At 39.6% G+C, this 21,337-nt stretch overlaps 1 protein-coding gene across 1 annotated transcript; it reads right to left on the bottom strand.

Annotated features, from left to right (window-relative positions):
- Positions 1-1,430: 1,430 nt before the first annotated feature.
- LOC122674494 (olfactory receptor-like protein OLF3) lies at positions 1,431-19,850 on the bottom strand. Its single transcript, XM_043872875.1, has 2 exons — positions 19,713-19,850; positions 1,431-2,579 (listed from the first exon to the last, which is right to left on the bottom strand). Exon 2 carries the CDS (start codon positions 2,556-2,558, stop codon positions 1,605-1,607), a length of 954 nt encoding a protein of 317 aa, XP_043728810.1. The 5' UTR covers positions 2,559-2,579; positions 19,713-19,850; the 3' UTR covers positions 1,431-1,604.
- Between the last annotated feature and the right edge of the window lie 1,487 nt (positions 19,851-21,337).

Raw genomic sequence — 21,337 nt, 5'->3', positions numbered from 1 at the left:
CCCTTTCTCTTTTTAAGGTACAATTAAATATCAACTCTGTTTGAACACTGAGATTGTGTGTTCACAAGTAGAACTACACATCAGCTGACTCAAAGAAGAGACAATGGAAGAAAGAACTTTGAGAAGTCTTCAAGGAAGTATGAAGATGAGCTGCTATCATATTCTTTCTCCCCCTTTCCCTCTATTTCTTGTACAATTACTACTTTCCCCTCTTTTATTTAGGCTTTCTCTCAGAGGTGAGGTCTACTCTAAACTAATTCAGCTCAGCAGATTTACAAAGATGATCTAGGGCCCTGTTGTGTGGAGGAGGAAGGATGGAAGAAGGTGTTTTTATGGAGACTGGAAGCTGACATCTGCACAGCTGACTCAACCATCTTGGTTCATCAAATTAAGTCTGTCTTATTTTACATCAGTATTCGATGAGGAATCTTTCTTAATTAGATTAAATACATCTTAGAAATTTTATACATAGTTTCAAATTTTAAGTGCCTATTTTGTGTCTAAAGTCTAGGAAAAGAGCTAATATATTTTTCAGAGGTTGGAGAGTTTTAACATTTAAATGGTACCCTGTCAAATTCTTCATAAACTGTGAGGTTAAATTACTCTCAGTTCATATTACTATCAGAAAGAGTTTGAAATGTAGCTGTTCCTGGGCCAATCCTAGCCATCTGTATAATCACCTTTAGTCATATTCTATCCAGGTAAAACAAGACCTTTACTTGACTGTTCTTCTAAGTCACCTCTGAGACCCAAAGGTTATCTCCAGATCTCAAAGGTCAAGCTCAAAAACATTTTTAATCAGCACTCTCCTCAGAACAGTAATTCATATAATTACTGGAGATGGATATATATCCCACACATTAGTTTTAGTGAGTCTAAAGGTAAAAATGCTTTTGTTCCCAATGAAAACACAATAAAGCTGTAAAAAAATTTTGGATTAATAAGGACCAGTGATATTATGAGCAAAAATACTATGAACATTTATACACAACTCATTTTGTAGACAATTTTCATTTCTCTTGGGAAGATTCCTAAGAGGAAAATTGCTGGGCCATGTGGTAATCATATGGTTAATTTTATAAAGAATTGCCACTTGATACCCTTAACAGAAATTGCCACTTTATACTCTTAACAGCAATGAGTTCACGCTGCTCCATATCTGTACCAGAACTCAGCACTACCTGTATTCTTAATTTTAGTCATTTGAGTGGGTCACCTAGTTTTTAAAAAAGAGTTATGCATTTGGAAGTCAAAGCACATATTTCTAAATTTTAAAAAAAGAGCAAATAGTCCAAAGTAAGATCCATAAATAGGCTTATAATTACAAACAAAATGATAAAGCAAAACATGGTATTTTTTTCATTATTCTAGGGTCATATGAATTGAGACTGAGCAGTTCTATCACAGTAGTGCTTTATTTCTCTAAACATGCTGCCATGACATAGAGATATGTCCATGTCCCACACTCTAACCCAACTAATTAGTCTCCTACCCAGCATCACCAATTCCTGGTTGCCAGGGCAATGAAGTTGAAGCTTCATATCAGAGTTAAGTGGGAGAACACACAGGCAAAGTTCTTTTGTCTAAGTGATGCTCATGATTTATCAAGTCGCCACTTTTGACGTTAATCCAGATAATTGTCCTAGAAGCTTCTGCCAGGCCCCCTTCACCTCCTTATTCCTTAGACTGTAAATCATGGGGTTCAGTACAGGCATCAAAATGGCATAGAAGACAGAGATCAGCTTCTCCTGAAGCACAGAAGGGCTGGAATTGGGCTGGATGTAAGTGAAAATGGTCATGCCATAGCACAGGACAACCACTGTGAGGTGAGAGGCGCAGGTGTGGAAGGCTTTCTTTCTCCCCTCCGTGGACTGGATTTTTAGGATGGTGGAGACGATCCTGATGTAGGACAAGAGAACCAGGCAGAAAGGTGTCATCAGCAAGACAATACTAGAAACCATGATGGCCACCTCATTGGAGGAGGTGTCCACACAGGCCAGCCTGACCACAGCTAGGATTTCACAGGATATGTGATCAATATACTTGTTCGTGCACATGGGCAACTGAAAGGTGATGGTGGTCTGCACAAGAGAGTTGACAGAGCCGCTGAGCCAGGATGTGATGGCCAGCCTAGCACAGAGCCCTCCGTGCATGATGACCGGGTATCTCAGGGGGTCGCACACAGCCACATAGCGGTCATAGGCCATCACGGCCAGGAGAACAAACTCAGTCCCCCCCAGGCCCAGGGAGAAGAATAACTGAGCCGCACAGCTCACGCAGGGGATCCCTTTATGTTCCGCAAGGAAGTGCGCCAGCATCTGAGGAACGATGCTCGTGGCGTAGGAGACATCCACGAGGGAGAGGTTGCTGAGGAAGAAATACATGGGAGTGTGGAGTCGGCCGTCCAGTCTGATCAGAAGGACAATGAGGACGTTCCCCAGCAGGGTCAGCAGGTAAGTGACCGAGAACAGGATGAAGAGAGCCACCTGAGTGTCCCAGTCACTGGACAGGCCGAGGAGAATGAATTCTCTCACCCAAGTCTGGTTATCTGCTCCCATATAAAACAGAGGATTATTAATCTGCAGAGAGAGTCAGAAATAACAGATGCGGTTGAATTAAAGAATCATAAGAATAACTTCTTAGAAGAATACTTAACATAATGATTGGCCAACCTTGACCCGATATTCTAGATCATTTATGGATCAAGAAGACAAGCCTGATTCTACTATGTATTATATCTACTCTACATAAGAGACAGGTTAGCACTTTCCTCTGGACATGATGTGACTATAGAGTCAGTTAAAGCCTTGGAATTAATGCCGAGCAATTTTTGGAAGCTCTATATCTTTCTAAGTTATTGCAATTTCCAGAGAGGGGAGAAGTGCAGACGACAACGGGAAGTAAAATGATTAACAATGAAGGTAAACATGGTCTGAAGTTCACAGACTTCCCTCTATGTACCTACTACACAAAATATGGTAAAATGTATAAATAAAATGTTTTTAAAGGATTTGTAAGAGGCAGATATATAACAAGCAAGACTGGCAAATGATAGAAAAATCTGGAATTTGAGAACCTGAATGTAAATCTTTCTTTATGACTTACTAGATGTTTGATTGGGTTAGAAATTTTAACTTTTGCATACAAAATTTGATAATGCTGCAAAACTTAGAAGTGTATGTATGCTCAAGTGTAGACAACATGGGGAAAGTATTTTACAAACTGACTTGTCATCATACTTCAGTAGTAGCATACTACCACGTATTACATGAGTGTACCCTGTGAGAGACAGAGAACAAATGTGCTTTCCTCATATTCCCTCCACAGTTCCAGACATTACAATACACGAAGCAACACCTTGAACAGATTTGAAGTCTAAGAAGTTGGCTTGAATGCTCTGAAGCTCCAGGAAATTATGAGTCTCTTTGAGATTTGGTGTCTTCCATCTTTAGAAGGAGAAGAGCGCAATTTTATTTTGTTCTTTTTATTTTTCTGCCCTATTTTTTTTACTCATTCTGACTAGCTCTTTTTATTTTCCTATACACATGCATAGGAACATACATAGCCTGTATATATGATCCAGCGTGTATATATGATCTCAGTAAAACTGATAGTATGAAAATAATCGCTTAAGCTTTCTAGTATTAAAACAGGAAAACAAATCTTAACTTTTGTTGAGTATTTAGCACATCTGCATAATAAGTAGATATTTTGTTTTTGAATGATTTCACAAACATGGATGAAGTGACATCTTCCCTGGATGTTGGAATTTCAATTGTGAATATTACCCTTCCCCTCTGCTCAAATTGTAATGCTAGCGAAGACTCCTGAGCAAGGAAATCAACCCTGAATATTCATTGGAAGAACTGATGTTGAAGCTGAAGCTCCAATACTTTGGTCACCTGATGTGAAGCGCTGATTCACTAAAAAAGACCCTGATGCTGGGAAGGATTTAAGGCAATAGGGGAAGGGGCTGGCAGAGGATGAGATGGTTAGATAGCATCACCGACTCAATGACATGAGTTTGAACAAACTCTGGGAGGTAGCAGACAACAGCGGAGTACATTATCTGTTCCCATTTGCGCTGTACAAGCTGCCTGGAGAGCATGCAGCCCGTCTCCCTGTGCTCCCCTTACTCACCGGCACATCTCTCTACTACAGCCCTCACATGATTACAAATGAAGGGCAGCATCACATCTGAGGGAAAGTGTGACTTTTAAAGCCTAACAGTCCCTGCTTTGAAGCTACAATTGACCCTTGAAGAATGAGGAGGTTAGGGGTGACCAGCCTTGGTGCAGTTCACTATCCAAGTGTAATTTATAGACAGCCCTCTGCATTCCCATTTCCTCCACATCAGCAGACTCAACCAGACTCTCATGGTGCAGTACTGTACCATTTACTGTACTGTAGTATTTATCTGAAAAAGTCTGCATAAAAGGAGACCCACGCAATGCAAAGTTGTGTTGCTCAAGGGTCAACAAACTCCTTTTGAACCTCTCTAATTCAGCCTGTGCCTACTGGAAAGCAGCCAATACTCTTTCACCAGATTGATCATTCTAAATTGCAAATTTAATCATAGCCTTAAATGGCTAACAGATCTTCTGATATGTAATTGCTTACAGAATTAAAACATCCTGAGTAGGAGAATCATCATATTTTACACTAACTGTAGCATTCAATATCCTGTGCATGTTTTAGAGCAAAGCATTCTATTATTAAAACTCTACTAATACTTAAACGATTCATGGGGTCGCAAAGAGTCAGACACGACTGAGCAACTGAACTGAACTGAACTGAACTAAATACTTAAACACTTATGGATAAGTTGGCAAATTACATTTAACCCATCAAAGAGTGTGTTTATTTCTGAAATCCACTGTCCTGTTTTTAAGATTACTTAAATTTTAATACAATGATAACCAAATGTTCCTGGTTCCTATAGTCATAGAGTCCTTCCTAAGACACCCAGTAGATTAAGAAAATAGATAACAGCATCTGTATTTATTCCTTTTATATTGAATGTCTTCTTTGTGAAAAGTTTAGACATAATTATTCTAAATGAGATTTTAAAATATGAATTAATTGAATTTATTGTACTCCTTTAAAAGAGGTCATGAAAGAAAACTGAGACCCTTAGAAGTTGGGGGAGGGATGAGGAATGACACAGAAATTACAGGAAAAATCAGATATGAGGTTTGGAGAGCAAAGACCAATTATTCATTGTTAAAATATAACCTTTGGTGACCATAATTAAAAGTATCTCCATGTACCTTCTCCCATTAGTCCAGTTATTAACACAACAAATAGAACCAAAATGCCTTCACTCTATGACAAAAAATGGAAACAGAAAATGAGTTTTAAGATTCCTAACACAACCTATTTTATGTAACTTAATACAACTAACTAGTTTAATTTAGTCAGTTATGATTTTTTGCTTAAATAAGGAAAAAGTGCCCATTTAAGCTTAAACCTATTTGATTCTAAACAGAATCTATGGGATTCTAAACAATCCTGGACAGGACAGGGAAAGTCCTGAGGATAGAAGCAGAACTCTCAACTGTGGGTCCCACATACTTATATATCTGCAGATGTGTTCCTTTCATGCTGACCAAAAGAAGTCATACCTTTATAAAGCTGAGCTGTCCATAGAAATGGCACCTTCATTTACAGAAAGAGTTTTCTGACTTGTGACTCAAGAGTTGGTTGATGTAGACATTGAGTGTATCCATCTTGAGAAGAAATGTCTGCACCATCTTGACGTATGGAAACAGAGATTCCAGGGCCCTTGGGGTGGTTGATATCTCAAGAATGAGTCTGACACTCTACAAGATCACTTAATTGTTTTTTTCTCTTAGGCTAACCTCTTAAGCCTGATATAGTTACCCGAGCTTCCACTTAATCAAGTCCAATGTTTTAAATTCAGCTTCTCAAACATGTGCAACCTAACACTGACTTTTGGTGAAATATTTTCTTTATGGTTTCATCACGGGAATTCTCACCTTCTTTATATGTCTTGTCCCCTGTTGCTAAAGACTAGAGTTCTTTTTCAGTAAAGTTCCCTCTGTCAGGCAAGTCACCACACTGCAGTCTCTGCAGTCAATTCTAGAGGAATCAACCCTAGGATGAGGGTTAGGAGACCTAGACCCTAACTCCAATTCACTTCCTAAGTACTGAAGGTCTTTGCATAAACCATTAATTGCCTTACATTTTAATTTATCTGTTTTCAAGAGGAAAAGCATAGTATCATGAGCATCAAACCCTTTGTAAATAATCGAGACAGGAGACTTTAAAACAATTTATCTTTTCCTATCTAAAAATGTAATGTGCTAACACGCCCACCATCTGTTTGTCAACACTAATACCTAAATAAAGGCTTCATAATTCTGAGTTTCTTCCTTAAGTGTCTTCATCTCTTTGTGTCAGTTCCAAACCTGGGAGAAGTCTGTTGAAAAATATCATATCTAAGCCTCTTGCTTCTGCAAAGCAGAATTATTTTACTATATACTTTTGCTATGATACTTAGAATAAGAAAAGTTCACCAGTCATGTTTCATATCCCTTGCATCCCTAATCCAAAATCTTTAACAGATCACATAATTCTGTTTCTATATCTTCTAAACCCACACATCCACATGACGTTGATGCCTATCAAATATTAGTCAGTGTCTGACAAAATAGACATCTCTGCTACTGTTTATGTCTAAGTTGATCTAAAGAGTTTTCTTTTCCAGTAAAAGGATGGACCATATAGAATAGATAATACTCAAATTCCTTGGGCTCCAGTAAGTCACCTGGGACTAATTGTGACTGTGAGGGACACTACTGGGAGGAAGTTGACAAGAGCTCCAAAAACAGCTCCAGCACAGACCTAATGAGCCTTGGCAGCAGCTACACTGGCAATGCAGGACCAATGGATTCCCCTCAGGGGCCCCATACATCAGAATGGTAATTGCTATTCCCACTCTCAATTTAAAAGGGCAGGGCCATTTTTAATGGCCATTCTCCCTGTGGAAGGCTGTTCTCCATCCTTCTCCCATCAACATCTACATTGTAGCCCTAGGTCATTCTAAAAAGTCACAGAAGCCAGCTCACCAAGATTTTAGGATGTTCTCCTGTTACCCAAATCAAACTTTAACCTTCAGTGTCCCAATCTAGGAAGAACTGACAGGGGCTGCATCTAAATCTAATGTAAATACCAATTCTCCCCCATTGAGCGCCAGATGCCCTTATTTCTTCTCCTAGAGACAGGAGAGATGTGCTTCAGTCCCCTGATGTATGCACACATGGTCTCGTGGGTTCTGTGAGCATGGCCAGTATGACAGAGATTCTCGTACATGTCTCATGATACTACTTAAGCTCCAAAAGCAACAGCATCACATAGGGAGATTTAAAAATCCAAGACACAGAAGGAATCTAAGTGTCCATCCACAGACGAATGGATAAAGAAGATGTGGTGTATATGTATATATACACAATAGAATACTACTCAGCCACAAAAAAATTTTTTTTGCCATTTGCAGCAACATGGATGGTCTTGAAGAGCACTATGCTAAGTCAAGTCAGACAACAAAGGACAAATATTGCATCATGTCACTTACATGTGAAATCTAAAAACTACAACAAACTAGTGAATATACCAAAAAATATGCAGACTCACAGATATAGAAAACGACCAGTGGTTACCAGTGGGGAGAAGTGGGGAGGGGCAGTATAGGGATATAAGAAAAGGAGGTACAAAATTAGAAAAGGAGGCTTTTCCAATGAGTCAGTTCTTTGCATCAGGTGACCAAAGTATTGGAGTTTCAGCTTCAGCATCAGTCCTTCCAATGAATATTCAGGACTGATTTCCTTTAGGATGGATTGGTTGGATCTCCTTGCAGTCCAAGGGACTCTCAAGAGTCTTCTCCAACACCACAGTTCAAAAGTATCAATTCTTCGGCACTCAGCTTTCTTTATAGTTCAACTCTCACATCCATACATGACTACTGGATAAACCATAGCTTTGACCAGACAGACCTTTGTTGGCAAAGTAATGTCTCTGCTTTTTAATGTGCTGTCTAGGTTGGTCATAGCTTTTTTTCCAAGGAGCAAGAGTCTTTTAATTTCATGGCTGTAGTCACCATCTGCAGTGATTTTGGAGCCCCCTAAAAATAAAGTCTGCCACTGTTCTGTTTCCATTGTTTCCCCCATCTAGTTGCCATGAAGTGATGGGACTGGATGCCATGATCTTAGTTTTCTGAATGTTGAGTTTTAAGCCAACTTTTTCACTCTTCTCTTTCACTTTCATCAAGAGGCTCTTTAGTTTCCTCTTCACTTTCTACCATAAGGGTGGTGTCATCTGCATATCTGAGGTTATTGATATTTCTTCTGGCAATCTTGATTCCAGCTTGTGCTTCCTCCAGCCCAATGTTTCTCATGATGTACTCTGCATATAAGTTAAATAAGCAAGGTGACAATATGTAGCCTTTCCCAATTTGGAACCAGTCTGTTGTTCCATGTCCAGTTTTAACTGCTGCTTCTTGACCTGCATTCAGCAGGCAGGTCAGGAGGTCTGGTATTTCCATTTCTTGAAGAATTTTCCTCAGTTTGTGATCCACACAGTCAAAGGCTTTGGCATAAACAATAAAGCAAAAGTAGATGCTTTTCTGGAACTCTCTTACTTTTTTGATGATCCAGCAGATGTTGGCAATTTGATCTCTGGTTCCTCTGCCTTTTCCAAATCCAGCTTTAACATCTGGAAGTTCTTGGTTCACTTACTATTGAAGCCTGGCTTGGAGAATTTTGGGCATTATTTTGCTAGTGTGTAAGATGAGTGCAATTGTGCAGTAGTTTCAACATTCTTTGGCATTGCCTTTCTTTGGGATTGGAATGAAAACAGTCCTGTGGCCACTGCTGAGTCTTCCAGATTTGCTGGCATTTCACTGATACTGAAGCTGAAACTCCAAAACTTTTGGCCACCTGATGTGAAGAACTGACTCACTGGAAAAGACCCTGATGCTGGGAAAGATTGAAGTGGGAGGAGAAGGGGACAACAGAGGATGAGATGGTTGGATGGCATCACTGATGCGATGGACATGAATTTGAGTAGGCTCCGGGAGTTGGTGATGAACAGGGAAGCCTGACGTGCTGCAGTCCATGAGGTTGCAAAGAGTCGTCTTTGCAAGGACATGACTGAGCGACTGAACTGAACTGAAGCTAGGCTTAAGGATATACTGCACAACATGAGAGATATAGCCAATATTTTGTAACAACTGTAAATGGAAAGTAAACTTTAAATTGTATAAAAATTAAGATAATCATCTATTTAAGCCATTAAATTATATTTATATTAAAACCTAAATCTACAAAAAGCTGATAGAGTATCAGCAATTAATTAAAAAAAATGGAAACACAGTAAGGTCACCCAAAATTCTTGACTGAGAGGAATGAAACTTCTATGCCTCTTCAAACTTTATTTTAATTAAAGCTTGTACTTAAGAGTGAATCAATGCATCATATGAAATAATACAGAAGTATCTCTTATACCCTTTGACCAGTTTCCTCCAATGGTAACATCTTGCAGTACAGTACAATATCATAAGATAGTATGATACATAATGTAATTATGTAGTTATAGTCAGGTGACATGATTAATATGATAATGTAATAATACAGTATCACAACATATTGGCACTTATATAGTCAAGATACAGAGCATTTCCATCACCACAGAATCCTTCATGTTGTCCTTTTATAGGCACATCTATTTCTGTCCAGCCTCTACCCTCTACTTAACATCTGGTTATTACCATCTGTTCTATCTATAATTTTAGCATTTCAAGAATTATATATAAATAAAATCATAGAGTATATTCAATGAAGAAAGCTAGTGGAGGTGGTGGAATTCCAGCTGAGCTATTTCAAACCCTAAAAGACGATGTTGTGAAAGTGCTGCACTCAATATGTCAGCAAATTTGGAAAACGCGGCAATGGCCACAGGACTGGAAAAAGTCAGTTTTCATTTCAATCCCAAAGAAGATCAATGCCAAAGAATGTTCAAACTACTGTACAATTGCACTCATTTCAAATGTTAGCAAGATAATGTTCAAAATCCTTCAAGCTAGACTTCAACAGTACGTGAACCAACAACTTCTAGATATGCAAACTGGATTTAGAAAAGTCAGAAGAACTAGAGATCAAACTGGCAACATCCAATGGACCATAGAAAAAGCAAAAGAATTCCAGGAAAATATCTACCTCTGCTTCACTGACTAGGTTAAAGCCTTTGATTGTAGTGGATCATCACAAATTGTGGAAAATTCTTAAAGAGATGGGAATACCAGACCACCTTACCCACCTCCTGAGAAATCTGTATGCAGGTCAAGAAGCAACAGAACCAGATATGGAACAATGGACTGGTTCCAAATTGGAAAAGAAGTATGTCAAGACTAGATATCGTCACCCTGATTGTTTAACTTACATACAGTGTACATCATACAAAATGTCAGGCTGGATGAGTCACAAGCTGAAATTAAGATTGCCAGGAGAAATATTAACAACCTTAGATATGCAGATGACACCACCCTAATGGTAGAAAGTGAAGAGGAACTAAAGAGCCTCTTGATGAAGGTGTAAGAGGAGAGTGAAAAAGCTGGCTTAAAACTCAACTTTCAAAAAACTAAGATCATGGCATCTGATCCCATCACTTCATGGCAAATAAATGGGAAGGAAAATGAAAATGACAGACATTATTTTCCAGGCTCTAAAATCACTGCGGATGGTGACTGCAGCCATAGAATTAAAAGATGCTCGCTCTGTTGAAGAAAAGCTACGATAAACCTAGACAGCATGTTAAAAAAGCAGAGACATCATTTGCTGATAAAGATCCATCTAGTCAAAGGTATGGTCCAAAACTTCTCTATGGACCATAAAAAAGGCTAAGTGCCGAAGAATTGATGCTTTCAAACTGTGATGTTGGAGAAGACGCTTGAGGGCTCCTTGGACTGCAAGATCAAACCAATTGATCTTAAAGGAAATCAACCCTCAATATTCATTGGAAGGACAAATGCTGAAGTTGAAGCTCCAATACTTTTGGCCACCTGATGGGAAGAGTTGATTTAATGGAAAAGACCCTGACGCTGAAAGATTGAGGGCAGGAGGAGCAGGGGGTGACAGAGAATGAGATGGTTGGATGGCATCACTGACTCAGTGGAAATGAATTTGAGCAAGCTCCAAGAGACAGTGAAGAACAAGGAAACCTGGAGTGCTGTAGTCCATGGGGGTCACAAAGAGTTGGACACACCTTAGGGACTGAACAACAACAAAGGCTGGCACTAGAAGCCGTAGCAAGTCCAGTTTCTAGAATCAGTAGTGATGACACTGCCCTAGGGGTATCTGCAACACACAATACACCATCAAGGCTCAGGGAAGACTTTGGTGTGGTGTCCTCACCAGACCAGTTCTGCAGAATGAGTTTGGACCCTTCTGCATGACATGGCTCAACTCCAAGCCTGATTCTTAGAGAGTCTATGAGCTATTTTGTATCCCTTAATAGATGCATTTTCAGCTTTAATTAGCTGAAGTTTCCATCTATTGCTTGGCCTCCCCTATGGCTCAGCAGGAAATCATCTGCCTGCAATGCAGGAGGCATGGGAGACGCAAATCAGATCCCTGGGTCAAGAAGATTTCCCTGGAGGAGGAAATGGCACCCCGCTCCCGTATTCTTGCCCAAAAAATCCCATGAACAGAGGAGCCTGGTGGGCTACAGTCCATGGGGTTGCAAAGAGTCAAACACGATTGAGTGACTAAGCACGCACACAATTTCAACTATCAACACTGGATGAGTATGATATATGGAAACTTGGTAAACAACAGGGGTGCTATAATGACTGGTTTTTTTCTTCTTTCCAGTTTTCTGTTAAAATGCTATAAGAGAAGAAAGAAAAAAAAAAAAAAAAGAATTTCCTTTTCTATTTGATTTTTTCTTTAAAAAGCCTGTGCCCAGGCTATAACCACAGGGAAGAGACCCTCAAAGAATGTCAAAAAGATTAACCCATGGAACTTCAAAGCTTCAGTCTCAGGTCACTGTCCTGCCCTGACCTGAATGCACCAACATGAGCATAACTTTGACCTATAAAAGGATGACTCACACAGATAATCAGGAAAAGTACTTCAAGCTATCTGTCAGCAGTTGCCTCTCTGATGTTTTCAACACCTGCCTTCTGTCCCTACCAGAGTCAATTTCCTAGCTTAAGCACCAACAGCTAAGTGGAACTGGTTTGCTATTTGGTTTGCTTTTCTATCTGCCTTCATTATCTGAAAAAATCTTTAGTATTTCTCACTCTCAATCTCCTTAGTCTTTTTGTCCCATCTGCCTGAAACCCAGAAGATAGCGTCTTAGATTTGTAGAGACATGCCTTTCCTAAAATCACAAAACACCCGTGAGTAGTTCTTTCCAGCTGTTGTTCACTCAGTCATGTCTGACTCTTTGCAATCCCATGAACTGCAGCACACCAGGCTTCCCTGTCCTCTTATTTTTTTTTCTACAGGAATATTTCATTTTACTGAGCCTCCAAGATATGCATTTTTAAAATAAATTTAAGTTCTGTGGCAACCTTGCATCAAGCAAATCTATTGGCACCATTTTTCCAACAGCAGTTGCTCATGTTGTGTCTCTGTGTCACATTTCGCTAGTCTTTGCAATATTTCAAAATTTTCATTATTATTATGTTTATTATGGGAATCTGGGATCAGTGCTCTTTGATGTTACTACTGCAAAAAGATTGAGTCCCTGAAAACTCAGATGGTGGTTAACATCTTTTAAGCAATAAAATATTTTAATCAAGGGCGGGAAAGCCTTTCTTCTTGGTCTTCCCAAGTGATTCAGTGGTAAAGAATCCTCCTGCCAGTACAGGAGACGCAGGTTCAATCCTGGAGTTGGGAAGATCCCCTGGAGTAGGAAATGGAAACCCACTCCAGTATTCCTGCCTGAAAAATTCCATGGACAGAGGAGCCTGGTGGGCTATAGTCTATGGTGTCTCAAAGAATTGGATACAATTGAGCACATGTGCGTGCACACACACACACACACTTTTTTAAGACATAATGCTATTGCACACTTAATAGACCACAGTATAAGGTAAACATAACTTTTATGTGTACTGGGAAACCAAAAAATTCACGTGTTGCTTATTTTTTATTTCAAGATTCACTTTATTGTGGTGGTCTGAAACTGAACATGCAGTATCCCCAAGATACACCTGTATTCATTGTGAAAATTTTTGTATTTTCTCAACAGAGCAGGGATTTTTGCTTGTTCAGTAATATTTTCCTAGGGCCATAACAGTGAAAGGATGCAAAAATTAAAATTGTATGTTGCTAGGGTGTATGTAAAGGGGTAGCATGTGGAAGCTTTGTGGTGATGGAGCAGTTCTGTATCTTGATTGTGGTGGTTACATGAATAAACACCTGTGATAAAAACAGCACAGAATTATATATACATACACACAAATGAGTGAATACAGAACTGGTGAAGTTGGAATAAGCTCTGTGGATTGTACCAATGTCTGTTTCCTGGCTGTGATATTGTACTATAGCTACATAAGATGTTACCATTAGGGAAAACTAGGTGAAGAATACACAGAAACTCTCTGTAAATTTTTTTACAACTTCCTGTGAATCTACAATTATTTCCAAAACTTATTTTTAATAATTGATTAACTAGGTGTGATTTGCAAATATGTTTTTAAAAAGAGGAGAAGAAATAAAAATTTTAATGTTAAGAGTAGTTTTCTTTGGATTTCATAATGAGGGAAGATTTCTTTTTATCTTTCTACCTATCTGGTTAAACTCTTAATGGAAATATTTCACTTTGGGCTCTAATTTTGGGTTCATACTGTATTTTTCCTTTAGATAGACTTTGAGTTTCCTGCCATAGAAGGAAGCCTTTAATAATCTTTGAAATTTAAAGATATCAACCCTCCCTCACCCCCAGCCCTAAGCTGAGTCCCAAACTGCACTAACCTGAGAGCCCATCCATGGAACATGGTGAACCATGTGGATAATTAGGGAAACTGCTAATTACAGTCTCTTTAGACAGCCTTTTTCCAACAGCTTTCCTGCCTTCTGCCACTGCAGTCATCAAATTATCTTACTGGCATTTGAAGCTCATTGCAAGAACAGGTTTGATTTTGTGTTAGTATGCCTAAAGGAAATATTTTCTCCTTGCCCCACCCGCTGAAACAGAGTTCTGTGGGCAGGTAGGTGCATGGTGTTCCTAATGCCATTGGGAAGCCCATACCCATGACTAAGTCTTTCCATTCTTAGAAGGCAGCTCAGTTTTTTAATTGTACTTATTTATGTATTTTAGTGCAAAACAACCTCTTCCTTCTCCTGTATGCTCCTCTACCTGAAAGCCCCTTGTGATAATTTTCAAAAGCCTGTTGAAACTCATCACCACAGGTTCAGTAGTTGTGGTGTGTAGGCTTAGTTACTCTGGCATGTGGGATCTTAGTTCCCTGACCAGGGATCGAACCTGCATTCCCTGCAGATTCTTAACCAGTGGACCACCAGGGAAGTCCCTAAAGCCAAGTCCATTTTTTTAAGCACCTGTATCTTGTACCAGGGAAGTCCCTAAAGCAAAGTCCATTTTTCTAAGCACCTGTATCTTGTACCTCTGGGAAAAATCACACTTGAGAATAAAGTTTGTTTCACAGAAAAAAAAAAAAAAAACTCATCACCTCCAACTGTGCAGACTGTCTCTTATAGTACCTCAGTGAGAAAGCTATGTTAGACTTGATACTTTAAAAGAAAAAAAACACATTTTAACAAGACTAAAATGTTTTTTAATAGTTCTGTAATTTCTTTTTACCCAGCTCTGAGTTTTTAAAGCATAAGGGCCTCATGAGCTGCGTCTATAAATCTTCTTGAATCAGAAGTGTCTCCACAGCAAAGTGCCAGCTCCTCAGGCCTCAGTGAAGCCAGGCAGGAATGAAAGAGGTTTCTATGGCAATAATTCTCCTTTTTAACTGTCTTTTCCTACTTCTTAAACCCCATACTTATTATCTGTCTCCTCATTGCTTCTCTGACAATGAATCTCCTTCTAAGCACATTCTGAGCAGGAACAGAGGCATAGACTGAAACCTTTCCTCTAAGAGTTTCAGGAACATAGCAAGTTTAACAGATGTCAAGAATGAGAGGACAGACGGACAGCTCTTTGGTTTGAGGGCAGGAAGGAAGGCAGACAAAGCACTGCTATGGTTGGAATCTCAGATCTTTGTGAAGGCGTGGGACGCAGGAATGTGTGTCCATGGCTTAAAGACTCTGAGCCCAAAGCAGGCAAAAGTTTTCTTGATTATCTGTTTCTGTTTTACTCCCTCTGTGTTACTCTTGTGCCTTATTTCTCATCTCAGAATTTCCCAGTCCTGAAATAGTCCCTTTTTTCTCCACAGCATGAAAACTGAGGTCAAGAAAAGAAAACAGACAGCACCACATAGGTATTAAGAATAGAGCACAGGCAGGAGTTCCCAAGTTCGCTGCCTTCTATCTGCTCTTTCTACTTCACAACCTCTGGATCTGAGTGCTCTCACCCCCTGGTTATACCTGTTGGAGGGACTGGAGATGGTGGTCACCACCCAGCACTCATACCCGTGGCATCCAGACCCAGGCTCAGCCTCCACTCATGATGGCAGATGTGGACACAGCTTGCCCCCCTTGTCTACTTTGGCCATCCCACTTTCTTCCTGCTCTCCCATCAACTTCTTCATCTCTTCTGAGAATTAAAATTGCACTTTATATATGATTTCCCAGCAACCTATTTTAGACAAATAGTTCTAATACATAAATTCTATTTTGCTTTTATAAAGACTAAAAGGATTTTTCTAATTAGTCTTCCCTATAATGGGTTGTGTAAACTTGAAGAAATATACTTTCTGTTCATTAATGTGTATGTTCAAAGTGAGATATTGGAAACCAATGTACAATGTTCCTACATATAAGTTAAAGAGAAGTGATACTGTATACCAAGAAAAAAAGGAGAGAAAAGTGTTCTAAATAATAAAATAAAGAAAGCTAACAGGACCTCAAAACTGTGTAAATACAATTAGAGCTAGGTCAGCAACCTTAGATATGTCATTGCCACCATATAAGGTGCAGTGCACTAAACTAAAATAGCACTGGAAGATGGTATTGTAAGAAAACCAAATGGATTTTTGCTAAAGAAACAACCTCTCAACTGCTTAGCAGACATCACCTTAACAAGTAATGAACATAAACATCATTAGTAAAAGGAAAAATTGAAATCATGGAACATCCAATAGAAGGAAGAATTTTATATATCTTCAGTTTGCTTTTCTCTGCTCTTTCTTTGTGATAGTTTCAGGTGATGCAAGCCAAAATGCATCACCTGAAACTATCACAAAGAAAGAGCAGAGAAAAGCAAACTGAAGATATATAAAATTCTTGGTAAAGTATTCAAAAGTTTCAAGGTCATAATGTGAGAGACTGAAGAATTCTTCTAGACTGAAGAAGACTAAAGGGATAATGACAATTAAAAGCAATGCCTGTTACCATTTTACATATTCCTTTATATTTCTAATAAAATGAGGTTTTTTTTTTTTCACAATTTAAAGGATCCAATATCAAAAGAAACTACCATCTTCTAAGCAGAGGAGTGTAAATTTACCCATCTGAAATATAGGCCTTAATCACCTTGACATCTTTGTTGAGTTTTTCACATATATAGTAACATGAGAAGTTGAATTTTAAATTTAATTTAGAAGTCTAATTGTAGTCACATTTTTCTTCAGAGATATTGCCCTGAAATTTAACTTTCAGTAAAAATTGTAATTGAAATGAAGTTTTTGTTTATATAGAATAAAATTTAAGTGACGGTGTGGAAAATAAATTGATCATAAATTAAGCAAGTGTTCATAACAAGAAAAACTCAGAAATCCCATATTTTCTTGTAAAGCAACAACCAAGTGCTTTATAGGACCTAATACAGGTAGATTTACACAGAGAGACAGAGATGCATTTCATTTTGTCATCAAGATGCATGCAAAACCATTTCTAGCCACATATTCCAGGTAATCTCACTTTAAAAAGTAAGTACTGCCAGATCCTTCAGAGGAGATAATGGAATCCCCAAGGGTCAGGAAGGTTGGTTGATCAATAATGAATTGGGCAGGACTCTCATTCAAATGCCCAACCTCTATTTGGGCTTCTCTGGTGGCTCAGACAACAAAGAATCTGCCTGCAATGCAGGAGACTCAGGTTCAATCCCTGAGTTGGGAAGATTCCCTGGAGAAGAGAATGGCTCTTGAGAGTCCCTTGGACAGTAAGGAGATCAAACCAGTAAATCCTAAAGGAAATTAACCCTGAATATTCATTGAAAGGACTGATGCTGAAGCTGAAGCTCCAACACTCTGGCTAACTGAGGCAAAGAGCTGACTCAGTGGAAAAGACCCTGATGCTGGGAAAGATTGAAGGCAGGAGGAGAAGGGAGCAACAGAGGATGAGGTGGTTGGATGGTATCACCGACCCAACAGACATGAGTTTGAGCTAACTCCGGGAGACAGTGAAGGACAGGTACACCTGGTGTGCTACAGTCCAGGGGCTCATAAAGAGTTGGAGAAAACTTAGCAACTGAACAACAACAAACTTTATTTAGCAAAATCATCCAATGGACTATTAAGACCCTTTGTTTAACTTCCTGTGAATTCTGCCCAGGAGAGTAAAGTCTATGATTTCATGCCCATCCAGCCTTCATGAATAATAAAAGTTGAGATGTCCTCTCTACCTGCATCCTCTCCTGGCCCAAGTGGTATGTCTTGCTCTCTCAGTCCTCTCTGCCTTTAGAAGCAAAGAGCCACCATCAGTTCAAGCTGTCAGTCTGTCAGCTTCAGACAGACTGACATCAAACTCTGAAACTTCACCTTGGGTCCAAGATGCAGCCTCAGCCATTCTATCCTGAGTCTCATATTTCTCCCTGGCTTTGGCTTCCTCCTCTTTCACTTCAATTATACATTAGCAAAAAGAACCCCAAATGGCTTCCAGGCTGGTTATGCCAGTAAGTCATTCAGTTGTGTTTGACTCTAAATGCCTCCTGTCTGTGCCTTGGCTGAATCAGGTTACATTTTTATGGCCTTTATGATTGCCTTACAGAAGATTCGGTATAATTTCATTTCATAGTTAGAATTTTTTGCCCATTCACTGATAGTCAGAAGTCTGCATATACATTTTCTCAGTCCTTCTTATTTTAGAGATCTGTATTCTGACTTACATACCATCTCATTTCTTTAGCCTTTCTTATCTCAGAACACTTCGGTGGAGAGTGGGAATGCTGAAATTCTGTTGGATTGTGACTTTGTTTCTGGGAATTCAAAGAGTATTCATAGAATTGTAGATCTTAGTACTGAGGGGCCTTCAGAGACCATGGTCCTGCCCCTGACTTCAGGTAAGATGTCATTATCCCCACGAGAAGCCAAGAGAGCTCAAGAGACCTACCTAGAGTCTCAGAATAAAGTTTCGGGGCAGGGGGGATCAAGGGCAGAAGGAAGTTAGAATTAATTCAATAAAATTAGGACATTGGTCACTTTCATTGCATGTGAGTATCCATGGTTCTTGTCAAACCCTCAACTCCCTGAGAACCAAGGGTATTTCTGTACAGATTAATGCCATTTTCTGATTTTCCTACTCGTTTTCTTTCTAGTTCTGAGATTAGCAAAATGACAGTGAGGGAGGGGATGTATCCTAAACTGGAAAGGTGACAATGGAAGAGGGAGCCAAAAAAACCCTCACCAGGAAAGAAAAGACAAGTAAAGGACTTAGTGTGTTCCCCAGGTAGGGCTAGTGGTCGAGAATCCACATCCCAATGCAGGAGACACAGGAGACATGGTGGGTTCAATCCCTAGGTAGGGACGATCCCCTGGAGGAGGAAATGGCACCCCACTCCAGTATTCTTACCTGAAAAATTCCATGGACAGAGGAGCCTAGAGGGCTATAGTCCATGGGGTGGCAGAATCTGACAGGACTGAGTGACCACACACACACACACACACACACACACACACACACACACACACACACACACACACACACACACACACACACACACACACACACACACACACACACACACACACACGGCTGAGTAAACTTTGATGCCTCTCTGGACAAATCCCTGCTTTAGGCAGAAGACCAGGCCCACAGGGAGACTGCAGAGAACCCATCCCAAAGGGGCAAGCTGGAGGGCAAGGGAACGAGGAAGAGTGACCTTCATTTTCAACCCAGCTGGAGGGCTGGGAGACACAAAGCCAAGATCTCATGGCAGAACAGAGCAGAAGCAGGAACAGGACACATTAGACACACAAAATATTAATACCAGTGTGTGGTTGCAATCTCCATTCACTTCCTTCTCCCACCAGGATCCTGGCAGCAGAGCAAACAAGAGGCAGATCTGCTCCCGGGGACCTGCCCTCGCCACCCTCTCCTCTGAGAAAACTGAGGTCCGAATCCAAAGTCCCGTAAGACGACTTTGCTTCCACAGAGCGTCTCCGGGGAGACAGAGGCGGCGCTGCAGCCCTCCCCACAGCTCACTGCACGGCCTCACAAACACCCCCTTGAAGTATCTGGGCCATTTTTAACCAGGGTTCTGCCCCACAAGGGTCACTGGTGCAGCCCATTAACAATTTTCAGGCAGAAAAACAGAATCTGGTTAATAAGATAAAGCCTAACCTTTTTTTCCCTTTTGTGCTCAGTCCAGTTTCACATGCTCACAGGGGGCCACATGTAGAGGTCTTATACTCGGTTCTTCAGACCAGAGTTGCTAGTGTGGAATGGCTGCCGCCATTAGCTCAGCTCTGTGGCAGCGTGCAGAAGCACGTCTCACAGCACAGCAATCCAAGATGGCAGCTGGGGACCGTGTGCAAAGAGGCCGCTCACAGCACTGCGGTCCAAGATGGCGCCGGGGGCCGTGTGCAGGGGCTGCCTTCCCTGGCACTGCCATCTGGAGCCTTGTGCAGCAGGCATTGGGTTGGCCAAAAAGTTCGTTCAGTTAAGGAATACTTGTTCAATAATGGTCTTGGATAAAATGAAAAATGTGTCTTTTATTTCTACTTAAAACCCAGCGAAATTTTTGGCTAACCTAATATATGAAGTGCAAATCTGATTTTAAGCTAGTAAATCTTCATAACCGCCCTGTAACCTGGTTTATGCTAGAAAAATGTGCTTTTCTCTCATTTTAGGCTCTATGTGTGTTGGACTCAGAAGAAAGGAAAGGAAAGCCCATTAGGCCACACATGTTTCTATCTGTACCAAAAGGGGTCTCAGGTAATATGTGGAAAGCTTATATAAGGTTTAGAAAATAAGATAGTGCACTGGAAATCCAGAAGAATACATTTACACTGGGCTGTTGAGAGTATATTTCTAGAGGATAAATTGGCACTATGTATCAAAAATCTTATAAATGCTATGTCTTTTGGCTCCTTACTTCTACTTCAAGGAATCCATCCTATAATCAGAAATGCAGATCAAGATGTAAGTAAAACAGATGCTTTTAACAAGATTATTTTGACTAGCAAATTTCTGGAGTAACCTAATTTCAAAATGGAAAATAAGTATAATTTCAGTGAGCGGAACTGTTATACAGTTATCAAAAATATATTTAAAGAACATTTAATGTCATGGGGAAATGTCGTGGGGAAATCGTGGTGAAAAGAATACAACATAGAACTGCATACAACACACATAATAATTTGTTTCATAAGTATCTGAACATATATAAATCCAAGAAAGATACCAATACAGATATAGATAAATTAAAAGTGATTAGAATGTTAACCACAGTTATCTTTAGTACTGGGAATATATTTAGGTGACTTAAATATTTTTGTTCTCTGATTTTTTATATTTTCCCAATTTTATGTAATGAACAGGATAGTTTTATAATCATGAAACATATGTTAATATAATAAACCAAAATATTGACAAAGTTTTATTCATGTCCAGATTCTAGAAAGTTAACACAGCTCTCGTACTAAACCAGGCAAACTTAAAACAAGAAAAGCAATCCATAGACCAGTTTGTCCTCAATTATTATTCCACAGAACTCTGTCCCACACATTTTAATAGGTATACCAGAAATAAAAGTTTCATTTTTAAATAAATATAAACAGCTTAACAAATGTATAACAGCTTATTGAAAATAGAATTTACTATAACAAAGGACATATATTCCACAAACGTAAGAAGTTAAAATCTGGAAATCTACTGGATCAATTAGAAAAAACAGAAGAAATTGAATAACATGCCTCTCTCATTCCGGATTTTACGTATTTTAGTATTTGTTGTTTCTGTTCAGT

Source organism: Cervus elaphus, chromosome 18, assembly GCF_910594005.1.
Source record: "Cervus elaphus chromosome 18, mCerEla1.1, whole genome shotgun sequence".
NCBI lineage: Eukaryota > Metazoa > Chordata > Mammalia > Artiodactyla > Cervidae > Cervus > Cervus elaphus.
This window is presented reverse-complemented; position numbering and strand designations above follow the sequence as displayed.